Genomic DNA, 22,015 nt, shown 5'->3' with positions numbered 1-22,015 from the left:
GAGGTGGTTTTTCCCAGGGTAACATAGCTGCTTAGTGGCAAAGCCAGGGCCAGAGCCTCGGTGTCCTCACTCTGGGCCTGGTACCCCAGGCTCAGATGGCTTCTCTTTCCTTCACAGCTGGCAAGAAGTTCACTTCTGCCCCCCAGCAGCCCAGACTTCCCTCTCTCGTCCCCAACCCTCCACTCCCCACTCCCCATGCTGGCCTTGCACATCTTGCCCCAGTCTGCCAGGTCCAGAACCGGTACTCGGGGCAGTGAGACCAGGTAACCGGTGGCCGGGCACACGCCTCACAGGCCCAGTCCTCCACTTCATTGCCACCCCTGGTTTCCTCCTCCTCAGGGAGGAGGGTGGAGGGAAGAGTAGAGCTGGGGTCTGGCAAAGTCTTATGCAGCAAAGACATGGATCCCTAAATAACATTTCCAGATTGTGAGCGAGGACAAAGCCCTTTATTGGATTTTTAAGGTTATTGTTGTTACTAGCTTATTGTGTATAAAGTGCTTTCTCTTCAAAACAACAAGGTGAAACAAGCTTAGTCCCTCTCCGATACTCCGCCTTTTATAATACAAGGAGGGGCCAAGCACTACAATGGTAGTTTTACAGGCCCCACAAAGGCAAGACCCTTCCACGTTTTGGCCTGGAAGACTGACTGACGCTCCCTTTTCTTGTTTGGTCGGGTTTGAGAAATGCCTTCCTCTCCCTTGCGCCGGAGCCTCTAGGCCCAGGCGGAGGTGGGTCTTGTTACCTTGGCGATAGCGAGGTTGGGCTGAGAGACTGCTCCGGCAGCCAATAGCGGCCGGGAGGGGGCGGGACCGGCCGGGTCTTCTGCAGCAGCGGCGGGGCTCGCAGGTTAGCGGACGGCGCGTTGGGGGAGGGGACAGGGGTCGTGGGGGCACCTGGGGATTCGGGGACGGCCCAAGACCCCTAGATTAGGTGGGCACTGGCCTTGGCGGTCGGATCAGGTCTTCCAGCCTCTGCACCCAAAGTTTTCGTCGGGCCTTGAGCGGGGAGGAGCTGCCGGGCGGGCGGAGGCAGAGATGGCGGAGGGCGGTGGAACGGAATGCGAGGGTCAGAGCACGGAGCGTGGCCTGCTCCTCGGGACTCGAGGCCCCCTGCGGCCGTGTCCCCGAGAGGCCTCTATTCTGGGCGCTCCGGGTGGGCAGTCGAGAGCCGGAGACTTGGGGGAGAGGGAAGGCAGCATTTAGCTACAGGGTTTTAGGAGGCCCTGGAATGCTGAGCCCAGCCCCCAACCCCATTCCCACGTCCCGGCTAGACGGACAAGGGGCCGAGAGTGCCGACAGTGGTGTGGTCACCTTTCCTTGCCCGACTTCATATCTCTTATGCAGGTGTCCGGTCTGGTTGGCACCCCCAGCCTGCCAAGCATGAAGCTCCTATGTTTGGTGGCCGTGGTCGGGTGCTTGCTGGTGCCCCCAGCTCAAGCCAACAAGGTGAGGGAGGTGAGACAGCAGCACCTCTTGCACGACCACCCTCCCTGCGGCCAGGGCTTCCCCAGGGGTAGCTGCTGTTCCGCCCTGCCCCTCTCACTCGTTTATGGGCCATACTTTTGGGACTCGCAGGCGCAGAACTGCAGGCGTCGGGAAGGGTGGAGTGAGAGGAGTGGGGTGGTGCACAGAACATAGGTTCTGGACCAGATGGAAACCGAGGTAGGATTCCAGCAAGGGAGTTTGTGTTTGAAGGAATTATCTAAGTTCCCCATACCTTCCTTTGCTCCTGGGTTAAAATAACTATGGTTATAACATCCACTACTCTGCTGAAGGAGAATCAAGTAATACAGTGAGTAGAAATGCTCTTTAAGTGTGAAGTCCTACACAGTTGGAAGTTTCTGTTGCCAAGGGTGACCAGCCTAACCCACCCTAAGCACTGGGACTCTGGAGAAATTGCCATTTTTTTTCAGGGGCATATTGCCTGGAGCTGGGCAGCTCTGTGGTATTTGAAAATTTGAAGATCCCCAAGGCTTTAAGTAAGGTGGAGTCGGAGGGTTTGCTTGCAGTCTCCCTGGGGAATTCCTGATTGGAATGAAAATATTTGTGGTGTTGTTTCTTACCCATTTCAGAGAGGAAGAACTTTCTAAGGGGTTGCTTGGGTATTCCCACAGAAATGACCCTCTTTCTCTTGTTTACTTCTGCCCTCATCCTAACCTGGGAAGTTGGAGATGGGACGATGGAGGGGTGGGGAGAAAGGGTCTCACCATCAAGATTGCTGGACAGAGGTGCACATAGCAGATGTGGGGCCCAGAGTAGAGGACTGTCACTTTGCTTGCCACACACATCCCTACTCCAAAGCACCCTACTAGGGAATGACAGCCCTCGGCAGCTCTCTGGGGGTCTCATTTGCCACCTGGACGGTTTACGTCTTGAGGATCCTGTGATATTAGCATCCTTCCTGCAGAAGCCATTCCTTGCTGAACTTGGGGATGGGAAAGGTCAGAGCATTCATATATAGAACAGGGAAATGAAAGTTGAAAGTCTTTGCTAGAACCTGAACCCATGGGCCCTGTCTACCTGATATGCTTTTTCTTCCAGAGCTCTGAAGATATCCGTTGCAAATGCATCTGTCCACCATATAGAAACATCAGTGGGCACATTTACAACCAGAATGTGTCACAGAAGGACTGGTAAGGCACTGTACAGGCTGGCTCATGGCTGCTTTAACCAGTTGAAGTTAAAAGTGTTTCCTGGGATTCTTGGACCCCTGGAAGATAAGCTTGCTCTCTCATTCCTATGGACAGTGTACAAAGCACTGTTTTATCCATGGTCACACAGCCAATTGGGAACAGGGCCTAGGTGCCTTGAATTCTAGCTGAGGGGTTCCTGGTCAGAGAAGTGGATGTTGTTATTTTGCTTTGGTTTGGGTGTTTATTCATATGTGCAAAATGGTGGCAGAGAAATTGGGAGAGGTTGTTAGTATGCCCGCATACTGTGGGATCTTTTGTGTACTTTCGCAAAGCTCTGTGTTATTCTGTACCAGTGTCATTAACACCTTGTGAGGTAGGCGAGATAGGTAGCGTTCCCTTTTTATAACTGCAGAGTCTAAAATCCAAAGGGGAATTTTAAATTATACTCCAGGAGTCCTGAATTCATTTCTAGATGCTTCACGTTAAAAAAGAAATGAAGAAGCACAAATTCAGAGAAAGGAGACCAGCTTGATTAAAGGAAGTTTCAACACATTGTCCTAGAAGGAGTGATTTAAGGGAGGCTCAACGAGGGGAGGGTTTGGGGGCATCTGGTGACTGACAAAGACCAGGAGCAGGGCTGGCATGCTATGGGAGGTGGGGCCCATGGGAATGGGAATCAGTTATGTTCCATGTGGTTTTTGGTGTAGAATTGGAGCCAGTAGAAACAACTTTAAGGAAAGCTTCAGGGAAACAGATTTAAGTGTGAGCTGAGGAAACATTTCTAATCCAGACTGTTTTAGGAGCAGGGAAGCCCCATCCTTGGAGGGATCTGAGCACAGATGGGGTGATTCTTTGCTAAGGGCACTGTTAGAAGGGATTCACATCATGGGGAGGGGATGTCCGGGTCAGTGCACCTGCTTGGTTGTACGGCAATATCATCAGGTGGGCTTTGAGAAAATACAGATTGCCAGCACCTTCTGCCCCGCAAGATTTTGGATTTTGTTGTTTTTTTTCTCCCCAGCTTTACTGAGATACGTTAGACGTAGAACTTTGTGTAAGTTTAAGGTGTATAGCCTGGTGGTTTGATATACATACTATGAAATGATTGCCACAATAAGGTAAATTAACACCTCCGTCTCCTCACATAATTACCTTTTGTGTCTGTGGTCAGGACATTTAAGATCTACTCTCTCCACAGTTTTCAAGTGTATAATACAGTATCGTTAACGATAGTCACCATGCCCTACATTAGATCTCCTCCCCCCTAAGATTTCGATTCCGTAAGTATTGGGAGCAGGAAAGCAGGGGTAACATTTTCTTTTTTTTTTTTTTTTTTTTTTTTTTTTTTAATTTTTTTTTTCAACGTTTTTTATTTATTGTTGGGACAGAGAGAGACAGAGCATGAACGGGGGAGGGGCAGAGGGGGGTAACATTTTCTTAAAGTTCCGTAGGTGATCGTGAGGCAGTTTGTTCGGAGAAGCATTTGGGAATTTTGAATTTACCCAGTTCTGAGATAGTCTGAGTGATTTTCCGAGAGGCTGTCTAGTTAGATGCACAGGCTGGGGATCTGGCTTGCCTTGCCCTCACTCTGGGTCTGCCATTTGCTCATTCTGTGACAAGTTACTTCCTCTCCAATGTACTTCAGTTTCCTCATCTGTAAGATGGGCGGCAGTATTTTGAGTATTAAGTGTGTGTGTGTGTGTGGTATATGTGCTTGTACGTACCTGTGTAAGTAAAGCACTTAGACAATGCCTGGCACATAGGTAGTGCTATATAAATGTTAGCTAATATTAATATATATTATCATGCGTTATTAGAGGCCACATAGATAATCGTCAGACTTACACCAAGCCCCAGAAAACTTGAGCTCCTCCCACAACATAGGTAGACTGTTTCCCTCTGGTTTTGCCTGTCCTGATGGAGTGACAAAGCCCTGAGACATGAAGTCCTGGGAGGAGCCCCTGTGACCTCCTTGTATGTTGGGGTTATAGCTCAAATAACATCAGGAAATGATCTGATAGACTGTCAGAGCCCCACAGCAGGTAATAAGACTACATCCCACAGGCAACAGCAGATTTTATTAGCAATGTCTCTGCCCTGGGGTTATACTATGGTCTGAAAACCCAAGTGTGGATGCCCACAGAGAAACGAGTCTTGTCTGGACCTCTCAGGCTGTAGTTTATCTTCTCCTTAGAAATCAGAATTAAGGGACTGCCTAATGAACAATCTTAATGGAGAACTTCGAGACAGTTCCATTAGGGTGGTAGGTGGAAACCGAGGCTGGACAGATTCTAGGACCCAGTGACACTGGTGACACTCCCTTAGTAATGGGATGGGGCTTGACATGTGGTCTTAGGGTCTCCGTGCTAGGACCAGAGGAGTCCAGTTGTGTCTTCAAGTCTCTGCCACCTTGTCACTGTGCTGTCACATTGGTCCACAGCCGGGGCAATACTTGCACCCTCCTTTGTGGTGCAGAGTGAAGCCAGAACTGCCTGAGCCGCAGTCCTCACATTTAATGGCATTTATGTTCCTGCGGTGCTGGTATCCTGCCATCTAGTGCTGGTAGTTCATAACCACATGCCTGTAGAAGGGCAGAAACCCTAACAATGTTGCTCTGTTGGTGGGCCTGCCGAGGAGATACTGTATTAGAGGCCATCCCAGAGTAGGAAGGAACCAAACAGGTTGGCTAGTTCAGTGTCTTTCAGACTTATACAAACTGAACCTTTCTATCGACAGAATCTGTTTTGGAAACACAACGTACAAAACAAAATCAGAACCGGTGCCGAGAGGGACCCGTCCCTCAGCCCCTCCCTCAGCCCACCTCCTTGCACAGTGGTTCTTGCGTGGTTCTAAGAGAGCACAGCTTGAAAGACACCGATGGAGTTCAGCCTCCACTTATAAATGAGGAAACCGAGACCCAGAAAGGGTAAATAAATTACCTGCCATCACAGAATGCAGAGAAGAGCAGAGAATTAAACCCAGCTTATCTTTGTAGACCTCTCCCCTTAATGTCCTCTGGCCAGTCCTTGGAGTCATTTGATAGCACTGATCCCCAAAAAGGTAAAGGAAAGCCTTAGAGAGCAGGATCATGTTTAGGGTTTCACTGACTCTCAGGAGGGCCAGAGCCAGCAGAAAGATTACAGCTTTTCGTTTACTGTTGCCCTAACCCTTCTAGAAACAGCCTGTTCCTGTAATAGCATTCCAATTTGAAGAACCTGGGTTGGCCCCTCCCAGCTCCCCCTGACACTCCACCTTGGCCTTGGGGGTAGTCCACATATCCTCCTGCAACACTGGCGTGACCTTCTAAACCACGACCCCGTGTGGCTCGGAAAGGAGGCATCTGGTCCTCAGGAGGCTTGTAGGGACTTCCTGGAAAAGAGAAGGTCCCAGCAGTGATGACCAAGTGTTGTGCGTGAACCTGGCCTTGCCCATCAGCCCCCAGAACTGGCAGTGTGCAGGGTCTGGAAATGATGCATTTAGTTACGGTAGAAGAGGACCCCTTCGTGCAGCTAGGAGTGATGTGGTGAAGTTTCTACCCAGTGGTGAAACTGGAATCGTCGGAGGTTTAGGTGAAATCACATATGCTGCGGGCCAGATTTTTAAGGGGATCAGAGGATTTTAGAGGACATCTCATTTTTATGTCAACACTTGATCTTCACGTCACACGTCTTTGATGCCTCTGCCAAAAACCCAGCCTGAGTCTAAAAGGACCCTGGATAGCTCAGCACAGGCCTGGTTGTTTTCAGAGAGCTATGCGTGACTCTTGCAGGCTTCCTGTTAGACCAGGAAGGGCCTTAAAGGTCATCTGGTACAACCCCTGCATCTCAGAGAGGAGAAAATAGGCCCAGGGCCCCAGACACTCAGCGGCACAGCCAGGACAGCTCAGACCTGGCGATCCATGGCAGTGTGATGCCTGGTTCGCCTCCGTGAACCTCTGAGGGTGTGTTTGACCTTTCCTGGTGGTAGTGATAAAGGCGCATCCTCTAGGTCATTGGCTTACTGTGGTCTGTGAACCATACTTGTTGAAAACCTGCCGATCTGAAGGGCTGGGGCTGATCGAGAGACCCAGATAAAGAGCTGAGCACAGGCCCCACTGAAGCTGAGGGTCAGATGTAAAGATGAGCCAAGGATCAGGGTTTGGGTCCTGACCTCATCGTGGTGGAGATGCCACTTTGCCTTCCTGAACCCGCCACCTTTTCAAATGGGCCTGTGATCTTTGGCTCACCTTCTGCGAGAGCCCTGTTAGGGAAAGGTGGGCTAAGTGGGCATACTGTTAGAACATGGGATTCATTTGGCAGTCACTTGTTCACTGAGCGCAGCTCTGCCAAGGTGCTGGGGATGGCCTCTGTCCTCAAGGAACTCAACATCTCTTGGGGGCGACTGTACAAATAAAGGTGAGATCACAGTACAGTGTGGTCAGTGCTGTGATAGAGATGAGCAGAGGGAGAGGTCAGGTCTTTGAGCTGGATCTTCAAGGATGTGTAGGATTCAGAGCATGGAAAGGGAAGGTGGCAAAGCCATGTATTCCTGGCAGAGGGCGGGAGATGTATCAAGGAAGGGAGCATGGCTCATTCAGAGAAGAGTCCAGAAGATCAGCATAGCTGGAGGAGGATGGGGAGCAGGTTGAGGGGAGGCAGGGGATGGAACTGGACAGGTAGGCGGCCCTGGAATCAGGTGGATCAGTAGGAAGCCGAGGGGCAACAGCTCAGTTCGTCCTCACCCTAGAGGCTGGGTGGAGACATTGAACCAGCTTTAGGCTTTAAGCTGGGGGTGACATGACCAGAGTTTCATTTTGGTAACACCACTCGGCTGCCAGGTGCAGGTAGTATTGGCACAGGGCCAACAAGAACAGGAGAGCAGTGGGGAGGCTGGGTCATTTGCCTGAAGCAAGAATGATGAGAACTTCATCTGAGACACAGCAGCGGGAGACAATAGAGAAGGTGGGTCTTAGAAATGTCTAAGGGGATAAAATCACTGGCTTTTGGTGGATTCATAGGTGAGAGGAAAAGGCAGTGTCAAGGTGATTGCCAGGTTTTGACTTGGTCAGTGGAGTGGACAGTAGGGGTGCTTTCTGCCGTTTGGAACACAGACCCCGGGACTGGGGGGTTAGGGCAGAGGGGCGGAGGGGTGGACGTAGAGTTTGCGGACCCTGTGGGGTGCTCCTATGGTGAATCCAGTGGGCAGCTGGATGTAGGAGGGCCCCGGGGCGGTCCTAACTAAGAGATTCTAGTCTAAGATACCAGTCTAGGCCTCACCAGCTCGGAGTTGAAAATCTTTGGAATGGATAAGCCCCAGCAGGGGAACCATAGCAAGAGACATGAGGGCAGCTAAGGGTAGAAGTTTGGGGAACATTAGCGTTTTTTGTGCCAGCCCTGTAGGCACTTTGGAGAGCTGGTTCGGATGGCCAGTGGCCAGGTGCTGTGAGGCTCTGAGTTGGGGAAGGGGGCTGGCGCCAGCCTGACCCTTTATAAACTCCATACTCCCTGGGAACACCCTCACCTTTGCCCAGCCCCTCCCCTCCCAGGCTGCCCGCTTCCTGTGGCCCTGCTCCCACCGCCCTGTCTGTCTCCGTTGCAGCAACTGCCTGCACGTGGTGGAGCCCATGCCGGTGCCCGGCCACGACGTGGAGGCCTACTGTCTGCTGTGCGAGTGCAAGTATGAGGAACGCAGCACCACCACCATCAAGGTAGCCCGGCTCTCGGGCCCCCCCCCCTCCAATCCCCGGCTGCCCGGCACTCACTGTCTCTGGCTGTATTCTGAGCATCCCAAGTGGCTGTGGGACCGGCTTCTGGGTTGGCCTGGTCACAGATGCAGGGGCCCGCTCCCCACACCTTCTTGGAGCCAGCTTTCTCCTCTGACCTCTGTCCAGTGGCTCCCATTACACGGGGGCGCTGGGAACCTGGGAGAGGTGTTCAGTGTCACTCTTTTCTTTCCAGTCTTTCCCTTCCTCTCTCCCATTCCTTCAGGGAGCCTCCTTCAGGTGCCTTTTATGTTCTGGGCACCGCGTAGGTTGCTGCTAATAGAGCAATAAGCCCGCCCTCCTGGAACATCCAGTCTACCGAACTCCTCAGAGTCCTGAAAAGCTCCCAAGAGCTGTGGACAAGGGCGAGGTGTCTGTGTGGGGCAGCTGGGCAGGAGGGGCTTCAGCCCTGACCCTCGTTCTCCTAGGCTGTTGGGTGAATTCAGGAGAGAAGTGGTAGACACGACCACTCCCGTAGCGAGCGAGTGAGGACGGGAGCCTTGTTCTTTCCTCTGCCTGAGGCGGACGCAACAGGACCACGGCTCACGCTAGCAGGGTCTCGTCCACCCACAGCCCCCCCGGGACTCCTAGTCTGTGTTCCAACACCTGAGCCAGACCCCGTCTACCGATTTCTAACTTAAGCCCTTCCTGGCCAGGTTCTGTGGAGAACCTGGTTCTGTGGAGAGTCTAGAAATAGCCTCGAGAAAGGAATTTGGGAATTTAACGACACTGCCTCGTCCAGGTTTCTCCTTTTGAGGCTCAGGAGGGGAGGCGATGCTCACTGCTGTCCTCCCAGACCAGGGAGCTGGCAGCACCTTCCCTGCCCTGCAGTCCTCTGTGTTCTCGCCTTTCTCATGGAAAGCAGCTGCCTATCCCCCACGTCCATCACTCCTTTTATCCTCCCGCCTGACCCAGCCACTCCTGGAGCATCTTTCTCCTGCTCTGAACGTGCTCTGGGGCCCCACCCTCTGGGGACCAGGTGGCTGAGACTGAATTCTGAGCCAAGTGTCCCCTGTCCCTGTTTGGCAGAAAGGGACTTCCCGATATGGGGACCTCATCAGACATACTTCCTAATCCCTCAAATTTCCCTCCAGTCCTCCTCCCAAGGAGCCTCCCCCTCCCCCCAGCTTTAGCCTATTAGAGACTCAGTCTCCACTCCCCTTCCCCTTCCTGGGGTACAGGCAAGAGGTCTGATCGTTTGCCCTGTTTAAAGAGGCATGAACGCTGATGCCCCAGTCAGGGAGGAAGTTGGTCCAGTTGAACTTGACCTTTGAGCTGAGCTTTGACTTGAAAGTCCCAAGGTTTCTTTCTTCCTTTTATCCCTCCTCGCAGTCCATTTAGGGTCAAGGCCGGGTTCAGAGGCCAGAGATGGCCAGGCATTGTGGAAGTAGGAAAGCATTTGAGACAATCAGTAAATCTGAGTTCAAGTTACATCTCTCCCACTTGCTAGCCTTGGCACCTAGGCTGAGCGGTTTAGCCTCACGGTTCTCAGGTGATGGCAGCCGCCCAGGGGGCATTTGGACACAAGCAAAGGTGCTTCTGTAGTCCCAGTAACTGAGGTGTATTAGTAATGCCATTACAGGGACTGAAGCTGCTAAGTGTCTTGGAGAATCCTGTCTTAAATGCCCAGAGTATCACACTGGAAACCTTGAATTGGCCTCACTGAATCTATCTTCTGTAAAACAGAAATTACAGAAATTACTCCCGGGGTGACTGCCGGGAGGGGGAGACATAGCCTCCAGCCTCCAGTGCACACCTTGCCGGTCTGTCCCCCTCCACCTGTTGGCGTGCCCTCTCAGGACCGCAGCTTCGCACCTGTCCATCCCGTTGGCGGGGGGAGTGAGCCCTCGTGCCCAGGTGCTCGGCCTCTGCCTTCAGGCCTCTTCACCAGCCGGTTCTTCCTTGCTCTTAGTGTCCGATTGCTTTCCACCCTTTCTTAGAGATATCCCGGTAGCCCTGTTTCCCCGATCCCCACCCCTGGGAGCATCTTGGGGTGTCAGAATCCAGATGTCTTCCTTCATTATCTGTTGTTTTTATGTCCGCCATTCTTGGGGGGGTCCCCTCAGTTTTAGGGCAGAGCTGGTACACATGTGGAATAGGGCACATTCCCTTCCCTCTTGCCCTCCAAGCCCCCAGTGTCCTCGCCCTTCCCCAGTGCGGAAGTTGAGGCAGCTGCGCCATCAAATATGCACAGCACGGGAATGGACACGATTTGCCTTCCTGGCCCAAGATGCTCACAGGACAAGCTGGCTCTTTCCCTCAGGTTACCATTGTCATCTACCTGTCAGTGGTGGGGGCCCTCTTGCTCTACATGGCCTTCCTGATGCTGGTGGATCCTCTCATTCGAAAGCCGGATGCATACACCGAACAGCTGCACAATGAGGAGGAGAACGAGGTAACCGGGGTTCTGGGCGCCAGGGCCCCGCCAGTACCTCTGCCCACACGTGGGGTCCTGGGCCCCTGGCATGCGAGTCCCCGGGGCAGAACCAGAATAGCATTACAGAGGCCTCGTTGAGGATCCGTGTCCCCCACCCCCCATACTCCAGTTCGCTCTTGTGTTCAGTGTCCCACACGTCGCCCTGACTCTAGAGTTTTCCTCGGCAGGGGACTGCCCTTTGCACTTCCAGATGAAGCGCGAGGTGGCCCTACACTTCTCCCGATGTCTGGCATCAGGCAGCCTCAGGGCATCGGCGGGGGGAGCCGTATGTTCCTGGTACCCTGCCTTTCTAGGCCGAGGGGGAGTGGGCCAGCCAGGGCCGGTCACACGTGAACACAACACGTGACACCGGTTGCTCAGACCCTGGTGTCAAGCTTTGGCAGACTTGGAGGTGGCAGGTTTGTCCTTTAGTCATTCTGTAGTCCTCTGCGGAGCACCTGCTCAACGCAAAACACAACCTGGGCGCCTCGAGAGGAAAGTAGGATTTTGAGAGCCAGTGAGGAGTAAAGTAGGTAGCGGTGCTGAGGTGGGAAATCACTGTGTGTGCTTGAGGAATTTGGAGCGTTCCGAGGGTAAGGTAGGCAGGAGGAATAGTGGCAAATAGAGCTGGCCAGTAGGTTTAGGCCAGGTTATTGTTGGCCTCAAATATCAGGCTCAGGAGTTTCAACGTCATTAGATAAAGGAGATGGGGGACCACTGGCACCAGGCAGCCTGCAGACCCCTCAGGTCAGGCCCGGCATGGCCAGCAGCCACTCTTGCCCTCCTGTATCTGTCCCCATGCTGAGGGGTAGGGGCGCCCTGCAGAGGAAGCCCTGTGCGGGGCAGAGGACAGCTGCAGGAAAAAAAAAAAAGTGAGAAGTGGTGCGTGTGTAGGCGGCCTGGGCAAGGGTGTGATGAGCCAGCACGCCACCCAGGGGAGGCTCCTCGCCCCGCGCGCCCGGAGCTCCCCCTCTATGGGATCACACAGCCACCACGACAGCCTCAGAGCAGTGGCATCCGAAGGCAGGGCAGGTCTCACTGCCACTCTCTACCCTGAGGGACGCGCTCTGAGAAGTTGTGGGAAGCACAGACCGGTCCATTAGCTCTGTCCTTGTTGGCTCCGGCTGCTGGAAGATACTGTTTATCCCCAGAGTGAGGGAAGGAGTGAGTGAACCTGCGCAGGCACAAAGGGGCTTCTAGGGGCGAAGCATCTCAGCCATGTCCTGGGAGGGTAAGTTGAAGCAACCGGGAGATGTTTAGCTTAAAAAAAAAACCAAACAAGCCAAACTCAAGGAGATATGTGACAGCGGCCTTCGGATAGCACGTCTTCAGAAGAGGGCTTTGCTTCGCCCAGGTAAAGCCAGGGGTACGAGGACCCATAGTTGGGAGTCACGAGAGGGAGATTTCACGAGATCTAAGAAGGAATCTTCTTGCAGATGACACCGCTGATAATGTGTCGGGTGGGCTCCCTTGTAAGCGAGTGCATTTGGAGTCACGAGAAATCACCAGGCATCAGCTAAACTGCCACCAGGCAGTCAGAATTTAGAACATTTCAGGCACTGGATCGGAGGTGGGCAAGGGCGGGTCCCCCACCAAGAGGGTCCAGGGCTCAGACCTCAGTGTGCAGCCATTGTGGGTCTGAGCCAGCACGAGCAGGAAGACGAGGCCAGGAAAGGAGGGAGGCCTGGCCATCCCATGGGCCCTGTTGCTTCTCTTGGGTGTGTGCCTGGACCATCCCCAGTGTGCCCCCAGCCTCCTGCCGACATGCGTTTGGCCAAAGGGGGAACAGAGAGGCTGAGCCTCGCCCCTCGGAGCTGGGGCCTGGGAGCTGGTGGCACTGGCGGCTGGGTGGTCTGTGTTCAAGAGGAAACCTTGTGTGCCTACCCGGTTATTAATGTGCAGTAATAGCAGCTCTGATGGGGAGGAGCGTTGCTAATAAACACTCGGCGATTAGGGGTAATGTGGTAATTGCAGTCCTGGCTGGGGGAGTAATTGAGAGATGCAGCCCCGTGATTACCCAGTCCACACCGCGATTTCTCTGGAATGTGTGGCTCTCGGGCATGGCCTTGTTGTGTCTCCTGCCATCCTGGATGTGGTGCCAGAGGGGAGGGCAGCCTGCCATCCCTGGGTCTGGGCGCAGGCCCCTCTCCCCCAGGAGACCTGGGACGCTCCCCACTTGGAGTCTTAAGTCACAGCTGCCTCTGTTTGTATGAGGGGGCTGTAGGGAGAGTGGAGGGGTTAGATTTGGTCATCCAGTTCCTGAGAGCAGATCCTGAATCCACTGGAGCAGATCCTGAATCCAAGGGAAGACGTCCCCTGGGTGCAGATTTTGGCTGAGTAGGAAGGAGGATTGGCCTACGAGGGGGTGCTGTCCAGCCATGTATCGTGGGTGCCTGCAAGGGCAGTGGGGTGCCTTAGGCAGCCCTCAAGCGGAAGCCGGCGAGCCCAGACTCCACACCGTGGAGGGGATTTCTGCCTTGGTAGAGAGAGGTGGGATGACACCCTCACCTCCTACCCCAAGGTTCTAGAAGGTAATAAAAGGTGTTCAGTCTCTGATACTGTGACCCAGCCAGCTCTGCACAGATGTGGAGGGTGGGGCAGGGTGCAGCTCCTGGGTTACCCAGAGGGTGGTTAAAGGAACACCTTTAGGCAATTGTGAGTGGGGTCTGTCCCCCCGTTGTAGCACTCTTAGCATGGATTGTCCCCTAGTCCCAGTACTCGGCCTGGCTCCCCATCCCCTCACCTTGTGATTCTGTATGGTGTCCCCAACTTAGGTGTTCCTAGGTCATCCCTCCTGGGGGTTCAGCAGCACCATTTTTCTCCCATGGACATGGCCGTCTCTTCTTTCCTCTGGACTCAAGAATCCTGCAGGTGGCGCTGTGTAGATTTGTAGACATCATGTCTGCCCTCAGGGGTTTATGTCCCAAGACCCAGCCCCAACCAAAGGAATGAGCAGGGACCATGAAGGCAGTTGGTGAGATCAGGTTTTAGGAGATGGGCAGTCAGAAAGCTGGGTGCTCTGGGAAGCCCTTTATTAGACTGGGGGCTGGGCACTTACCCTTTTTTTCCTGTTAGTCTGGGAAGGAAGGCTTCCTGGCGGGGGACTCTTCAGAGCCAGCTCAGAGGATGGATAGGACACTGATAGCTCAGCTGCTGTAGGGACACTGGGGTCAGTAGTGCCCAAAGGTTTCATCTCTCCAGAGACCCAGTGCCCCTAGTCTCGGTGTTGAGGGATACTGTGCTGACCCACCTCTCTCAGTGCACTTGGGGAAAGGGGGGTGGGGCGGGCTTGGGGGCAAGGAGAGCAGGCCCCAAGGCCACCTGGCTGAGCAGCAGCAGAGCCAGGGCTGAGGCTGTGTCTCTGGGTTCATTGATGGTCTGGAGAATGTTTCCCTTAAGGAAGCGAGAAGGACGGGGTCTCCCCTGGGGTAAAGGATTTAGCTTTCACCCTGTAAGGAAGAAAGTTGGAATAGGACCTCTCAGTTCTTTGAAAGTTCTCCTGGGCCCGTACAACTCAGTGACCTTGAGGAGGAAACTGTCCAGGCTCTGGTGCCCCCACCCCACCTCCCACCTTGAGTCTGGGACCCAGTCAGAGATGGGTCTAGGAATTGGATCGCTTCCCAGGTTTGGGGGCCCTTGTCCCCATTCCCCCAACTCCTGTGGCCAGGAGCTCTCCTGCCCTGGGGCGAGAGGTCTGGAAGGGGAAGGGAAGCCTCCCCCACAGCCACAGCCCCAGCGCCTGAGGAGGGAGATGAAAGCCTGGCGTGTTCCCTTTGAAAGTGCTGGCAGGCCTCGGTGGGCCCTGATTGCTTAGCGCTGCCTCCCCTGGGATTCCGGCAGCATTAGGCTTAATCCCCAGGCTCAGACACCCTTTGAAAGGAGGAAGCAAGCATGTTTGCTGGGACAGAAACAGCAAACAGAGCTGTTTTAGATGTACAGGTTTGGCCCTCTTTGAAGAGAGAAATAAGGGTTTCCATGAGGCTCTGGGTGTCTCTGCTTCTTGCAGCATGGGCCCCTGAGCTCTGCGGGGTCCTCAGAGATCTCACCCCACTGGGGCTGGGTGCAGCTCCAGGCCCCCCGTATGAGAGGGGTGTGTGGGGAAGCAAAGAATGGTGGTGACGACGAGGGCAGCAGCTGGGGGCACGAAGGAACCGGGGTGGCGAGAAGGCTCAGGGCCACTGGGATGGCCTCCCTCTCTGTCCACGGATAGGCGGGCCGCATGTGTGCTCAGGGCTCTCCCTCCAGGGAAGCTGACAGACTTGGAGATACACGCTGACGGGGACAGTCCTCCCACCTCCTCTGGGGATAGACAGAAAAGTATGTGATTCTAGAGCATCTGTTAGAGGACTCCCAGCACTGTCGTTGGGAGCAGGGCTTTGGAGCCACAGCTCGGGGTTGGAGTCGGACTCTGCCACTTAGTAGCCACGACACCGGAACTCTTAGTGTGGTTTTCTCAGTCTGGATTGGGTGCGATGTAATCAGGATCATGTGTGTTCCAGTTTGACAAATGTTTGTGCATCCTTAAGAATGAGGGGCCGCTGCCTGGACCGGTGTGGACGCAGGGCTGGGGGACGCAGGGGAGGTGAGGCCGGGAGTGTGCGCCTCAGCCAGCTCGGGGGCCTTGAATGCCGTGCCCACGAGTGTTTCATCTGTGAGGAGCCGAGTCAGCAGGCAGGGTTTTTGGGTGGGGGAATGGCATCGTGCCATGTCCTAGGAAGGTGACTGGGAGCATGTGGGAGTCAGGGAGAGCTTTGCAGCAGAGAAGCAGTGGGATTAGGTGACAGCAGGAAGGATTTGGGCTAAACTGGGAAAACGGAGGGAGGCTGTGTGGTCACTTTTCTGAAGGGCTTTGCGCCAGGACCATTCTTAGCTGTGTGACTGGGTAAGTGACAAGAGTGCCGGTCCTGCCCCCGCTCCCAGGGCTGGGGACAAGGGTGGAGGGGCCGCAGCTCCAGGTGGGGGTTCTTTTTTCCTCCATCTTCTTGTCATCAGAGAGGCTTCGGCCCAGCCCAGTGTTGACTCAGAACCAGTGCTCCTGTGTGGGCTGGAGGGGCTTCATCTAGGCCACTTTGATGGTGGTTGTCAGCTCTGGCCTGTGTGCACCAGTATCTGGGGCCTGCCAGGCCTGGATGGGAGGGTGGCTTGAAGTGCCTGATTCTGGGTGCCTTTACAGGTGCTTTGTTCTTCCTCCAATGTAGTGGAAAGATAGCAGCTTGCTTCTTTGGGTTTCCACATTGGCTCCCTCTTAGGAGAAACCAGCCAAAGAAGGACCCAGCAGAGTGCTGGGATAAGAGAATCGCAGACATGGTTCAAACCCCAACTCAGCCACCAAAATGGCTGTGTGACCTTGGGTAGCAAAATGATTCATCTCCCATAGCCTCAGTTTCCTCATCTGCAGATGGGAGTGATGTTTCCCATGTGCCAGTCTTGTAAGCCTGGGGAGAATCCACGTAAAGTACTTAGCAGAACCCACGGCACTTAGTGATGCTTGTCATCATCGTGCTAGTCTGGTCCCACCGGGCATCTCCTGGTGTCCTATCAGTATCCAGTGCCTTCCTCCTCTCCTAGCTGCCCTCTGGCCTCCCTTAGTTCCCGGATACTCAGCCCCAGAGGAAAGGAGCTAGATCGGAGGAAAGGGGCTAGAAATGGTGCTATTCTCCTCCTCCAGCTGCCATTCTGCCTGCAGAACGGGCAAGGGTAAGGCCCCGCTCTGGGCCGTCTCTAGAACAGATGTGGAGTCTTTAATACCTTTTAATCAGACTATTAGCAATGGAAACACGGAGGCTCTCAGCAGCAGCTTTCCCCCACTTAGGAGCTGTTTGTTAAGACTTTACATGAAGGGAAAACAAATGATACTGTGGTAATGCGGTGAATTTCAGCATGTTCCCTTAATGCTCTGCTCTTGGCTTCCTCTGGCTTCCTCTCCTCAAGACGTCCTCCCGAGATGCAGAGCAGTCGAGGAGAAGCAGGGCTGGAGCTGCCCCATCCCTCCAAGCCTGCCTGGGTATCCCAGCCCACACCTTGGAGCTCGCGCCTGGGCGCTCCTTGTGGGACCCGGAAGGGACATGATTAGAGGTGGGGGCCTGAGGGGGGGGAGGGGAGAGAAGCCCCTGCGGCCCCTGAAGCCAGAACAGCCAGGCCCTGGTGGGCCAACAGCTTCCTCAGTGGGGCTTCAGTGCCCACGTCACCTACACTGCCACACGGAGCCCTGTCCTTGGCCCCCCGTAGCCTTCAGCTGGCACAGCTGAATGGGGAAGGAACAGCACTGAAAGGTGGTACAGGGCCATGGGGGTTTTTCAAAGGCAGCTCCCTCCGGCAGCAGGCTGCCGGCTTTCTCCTCCTCTCTCCCACCTAGTAGAGCTACGGTCTGCCATGAATAATTGGAGCGTTTGCTATCTGCCAGGCGCTGCTAAAGGCCTTACTTTCTTTGCCTCATCAAGAAGCCGCTCTTGCAGTCCTCACCTTATGGATGGGGAAATGGGTTCAGAGAATGAGCTGACTGGCCCAGGGTCATATTCCGATAGGTGTCAGAGCCAAGACTCACAGCCAGGTTGGTTTGATTCCGGAGTATTCTTAACCGCTGAGCTGCGCAGTCCAGGAAGAAGGAAACTAAACATTTCCTGAGCTCCTACTCCGTGGCGGCCAGTACACTAAGAAGTCTGGACATACTGTTTTCCTTAACCTTGCCTTACCTGTCTCCTCATCCTAAACCGTGTTTTTCAAAGTATGGATCACAACTGTTAGGCCACGAAATCAACATACTGAGTCATGACCCGCATCTTAAAAAATGAAACGGAGCAGAGCAGAGAGTATCCGAATGCCTCATACTAAGTGTCTTGTAAAATTTTAAATGGAATTCCTGCTGACAGTACAGTCAGAAAAGTCTGAAAAGACTGGCTTCGTTAAATTGAAGCTTGGAGAGGTAGTCACTTGTCCAGGGGCACAGAGCTGCTAGGTGGCTGAGGCCACCCGTCTGTCCCAGCTCCCACTTGGAGGCCTGTGAGATGGGCCCTAGGGGTCTGAGGCGGGAAGAAGGTGGCCCCTCGGAGCCCCGGCCTAGAACCCAGGAGTCCTGACTCTAGGCTCAATGGGCCCCCCGCCTCATGCTGACAGCACCTGGGTCCTTGATGTCACCGTGATCCTCAGCTAACCAGGCTGAGGAGGCCTTCCTCAGGGTTCTGGACTGGGGCTCCCAGAGGAGCCCCAGTGTTCCTCATGTGTTCCTCATGAGACAGTGAGAGCTCTGCGGCGATGGCGAATTACCTCCCAGCCTCACCCCTGGCCAGCCACCTCTCTGCAACTGCCAGCTCTCTGTGCCTCCCCTACCCTTGCCTAACCACCCCTCCCTTCTCCCCAGCCTGGCAGCTGTGAAGCGACAGAAGCCGTGCCAGCTCGGGGCATTAGAAGCAAAGTTGCATTTACTGGGCGGCTCTGGGCTTAGAGAGGTGTGCTAATCCCTTAAGAGATGTGTGGCAGCAGATGAGAGGCAGGGAGAGCGAGGGAGGAAATCCCCACAGGGGTGTGGGCCTGGCCCTCGGCTCTAATTCCCCCCAAAGATCAGGTTGGGGTCCTGCAGGAAATGCATGGGCTCCGGAGCTTCAGAGGCAGAGGTGGTAATTAGGGGAGCCACTGCCTTTGACAACAGAGCAGTTCCGAGAGCAGAGGGGAAGGGGATCAGTAGGGCACCCAGGGGAGCTGAGCCGTCCTGACCTGACCTGTCAAAGGGGAGTGGGCCAGAGCAGGCTCTGGAATAGGAGTGCTGGGGTCCAACTCCAAATTCCCATCCCTGCCGGACTCCCTGAGTGAGGGGCAACCCCTCTTTCCCAGGGGGAGTAAGCTGGGTGTCCGGCACCTGGCAGAGCAGCTCCCGTGCAGATGCCTCGGTGGGCCCATCCTCCCCACTGGAGCACACATGCTGCCATGTCAGGGCAGCGAGGCCCTAAGCCCTGGGCCTTCCCGCTGTCCCTGGGCCGTGGCTGGCAGGGCGGAGGACTCCTGCAGCCTTGTACCCGCCGTGGGGCCCACCAATACGTATCCACAAACAGCAGACGGCATCAGGGCCTCTGCTGACCAAATGAGGTGAACAGTCCAGGAAGAAGTATTCCTCTTGAAGGTTAGAAATAGGCCAGTGTGGGGGCGCTTGTTGGCTCCGTTGGTTGAGCAGCCAACTCATGATTTCTGCTCAGGTCATGCTCCCAGGATTGTGGGATCGAGCCCCTCATCGGGCTCCACGCTACACATGGAGACTGCTTGAGATGCTGTCTCCCTCTGCCCCTCTCCCCGCCCTCTCTCTCTCTCCCTCTGAAAAATAAACAAGTAAATAAAATAAAGTAAAAGAAATAGGCCAGTGGGATGCAGCCGAGGACTCAAGCTATAGCTGTGTGGTGACTGGGGCCTCAGATCATTTTCCTCCCAGAGTGCCCCCTTTCCCAGGCCCTACCTTACACATTCTACAAACACCAAGCCTGCAGCTGGGCTGTGGTGCTGTGCTAGGCCCCATGGACCACCAGGCAAGGCCCTCAAGCCACCCCCAGCCATTGGGGAGGTCCAGCCTCCCGGTCTGCGGGGAGCTCAACCTTTGGGATTGCTCTAAGGGCATTTTTTTCTGTGTCAGGCTTTTGAAACCACCCCCCCGCCCCCAACCCCTGCCACCAGCTCACAGTGCCAAATCTCTCCCTTTTCTTCCACTGCAGGATGCTCGCTCTGTGGCAGCCGCCACTGCCTCCCTTGGAGGCCCTCGAGCAAACACAGTCCTAGAGCGTGTGGAAGGCGCCCAGCAGCGGTGGAAGCTGCAGGTGCAGGAGCAGCGGAAGACCGTCTTCGATCGGCACAAGATGCTCAGCTAGATGGGCCGACGAGGTTGCGTCAAGGACCAGAGGCCACGGCCGCCAGCTTCTGGGGCTGGATGGAGCCAGATGCCCCCTCCCCCCACTCGGTGCCACCCTTCCCAGGTTTTCTCTTTAGAAGCCCGTGGCCATTTTCCCTCTCCTCTCTCTTTTTAGGAAAGTCCTAGTCAGCTGATTGAATCTGGGAAGAGTGATGGGGTCCCTGATCTCTGGTTTGCCTGCTCATATCTTGGGCTTAAGGGGAGGGGGTGGTGGCCAGAGTAGAGCAGAGACACCTCAGGTGGCCTCAGGATTGGAACGGTCTGTACCTCCTTACTTCACCCTGGCCACCCTTCCAGCTCCAGATCTCGGAATGTTCTTACCCTTCGCAGGATGGAGCTGGGCCATCGAGGACTCAGTGTGTGGGAGGAAGGCAGTCAGCATGTTCTCCTTTCTGCTGTGGTTCTTATGGCCACCTTCCTCCCAGCTCCAATACCTCAGTCCTGCTCAGCCTGGTTCCAGCCCTCAGCATGGTTCTGATGGGGCAGCTGATGCCACTGAGCCGCACTGTGTCTTCAGGGCACACCCACCCGCTTGCCCCCACCCCCACTCTCCCGCACTCTTTCCCCAAGGCACGGTGGTGCTGATGCACCTTGCTCACTCTGCCACCTGGGCCCTCGCCCCCACCTCAGGAGGCCGGGCTGTCTCCCCATCTCCCCATGTCTGCACTGAGCCAGTTGGTGGGACCACGTGACCATGGGCTGAGCAGCGGCTCTAAATGCTATAGCTCCTGTCCCTGGATTTCCACTCGTCTCTGAATTTCATTGTACCAGTGCATGGAGAGAAACGTTTGTCCTTCTGTTGTCTGTACCTCAAGGAAGCCATCATTAAATTGTCTTCTTTCTCTCACTTCCTGGATTTCAAGAGATCTAGAGAGCTAAGAGTGTTTCACAAGTGATGTGATAAATGCTGTGTCCCAGAGAAGGGACAGAGAACATTGTCCTTTAATAGGTCCAGGGAGAGAAGCAGAGCCTGGAAAGTCCTGGTCGGTGTGGCAGGGTACACGGGGTCCGGGCAGAGCCCCAGGGCTCTTGATGGATTGGAGACAGGCTCCTCACGAGCTCTATCCACTGGCTGTCGGGAATTACCTCGAAATTATGTGTTTCCTCTTTGGGGGAGATTCCCCCTTCAACTCTGAACAGTCCTGATGTCAGTCAGTATCTTACAGACCAGTAAAAAGTGCTCACTTCGAAACTCGTGTGTTTTCCCTAGTGAAAACCCACTGCTCTTCAGGTGTGGGGCAGCAAGGAAAGCAGAGCTGCCTGGGGGAAACAAATCTGAGCACCATCCAGGGGCCATCCCGCAGAGCCTGGCCCGGTGCCCTCCGTCCCATCCCAGAATATGCAGTGCGGGGTGTGTCCTAGACCCAGACGAAAACGGTGCACCTAGAGGGACCAGCTGGATCTGATTAAAGTTTCTGCCCTTGGGTTGGGCCAGCAAACTTGTATTGGGGAGCTTTGTGTGGAGCCCCCTGCTGGGTCCTTGGTGAAGTGCAAGCTAAGAGAACAATGTGAGGCGCGGATTTCAGTTTGCAAAGATTTGCCCAAGTTCAGAGTCCAATACTAGTATAAAGGGGATGGGGGGAGGGGAGCGGTGACACACCAATTGGGCTTCTAGGAAGAGCGGAGACTTTGGAGTTGGCCTTGAAGCAAGCAAGGGATGCAGTGGAGAAGGGGCTGGAGTGATTGCGGGATCCTGAGCAAATGTGCTCAGTCAGCATGAAAGTTTGTGATGGCGTTGACAGGAGACACGCATGCCACGGGGAGGAAGGAGCATGGGTCCCAGTTCTGCCCTCTTCCTTTTCCTGGCACATACTTGGCACCTGCTGGGGCCACCGCTACTTTGGAAGGCCGGGGGATGGGGGCATTGTAACTCTTCCACAATGAGGTTGCTCTTATTTCAAGAGGCAGGCAAAACTGGGTCTTTTCAAAGGTGGGCAGGTGCGTGTGTTAACTTATCTAGAATAACCAATCCAGAAATTGGTGTCTAACGCTGCTGGGTCCCCACCAAACCACACCACCTGGGAGAAACCTCGAGTACCATGTTTCTCGGAGTCTTGGTTAAATCCTACAGATGATCCAGCTAGTTGTTGGTAGTTTTAAGGATTTAAAATGAAGCAAGCCACTATCACTAACTATAAATAAGCCAAGTGTGTAAAAACAAATTAGTATAAAAAATTAGGATGACTGTTCACTTTACATAAGGATTCAGCCAGTAGCCAAACATCTAGATATGCGTCACCTTACACACACACAAAATTGATTCTTAGGCAACTCTTCCAGAGTGTATCTCCTCTTTCTATGAATGATGAAAGAACAGGGAGCCCAGCAGAGGGAGAGTTT

The 22,015-nt window shown here is 54.4% G+C and overlaps 1 protein-coding gene across 3 annotated transcripts; it reads left to right on the top strand.

The window, feature by feature from the left end:
• The first annotated feature begins 796 nt into the window (after positions 1-796).
• Positions 797-20,522, top strand: TMEM9 (transmembrane protein 9). Of its 3 annotated transcripts, none has more exons than XM_049634329.1 (6): positions 797-846; positions 1,344-1,445; positions 2,541-2,632; positions 8,210-8,318; positions 10,636-10,767; positions 19,482-20,522. In XM_049634329.1, the coding sequence occupies exons 2-6, from the start codon at positions 1,380-1,382 to the stop codon at positions 19,632-19,634; spliced, it is 552 nt and encodes a 183-aa protein (XP_049490286.1). In that variant the 5' UTR covers positions 797-846; positions 1,344-1,379; the 3' UTR covers positions 19,635-20,522. The 3 variants fall into 3 exon arrangements, with proteins under 3 accessions (XP_049490286.1, XP_049490285.1, XP_049490284.1); XM_049634328.1 differs by lacking the exon at positions 797-846 and adding an exon at positions 856-930; XM_049634327.1 differs by lacking the exon at positions 797-846 and having other exon boundaries at positions 1,336-1,445.
• The last annotated feature ends 1,493 nt before the right edge of the window (positions 20,523-22,015 follow it).

The sequence above is a fragment of the Panthera uncia genome, chromosome F1 (genome assembly GCF_023721935.1).
Source record: "Panthera uncia isolate 11264 chromosome F1, Puncia_PCG_1.0, whole genome shotgun sequence".
NCBI lineage: Eukaryota > Metazoa > Chordata > Mammalia > Carnivora > Felidae > Panthera > Panthera uncia.
The sequence above is the reverse complement of the archived record's forward strand: the minus strand, read 5'-3'. Positions and strand labels throughout refer to the sequence as shown.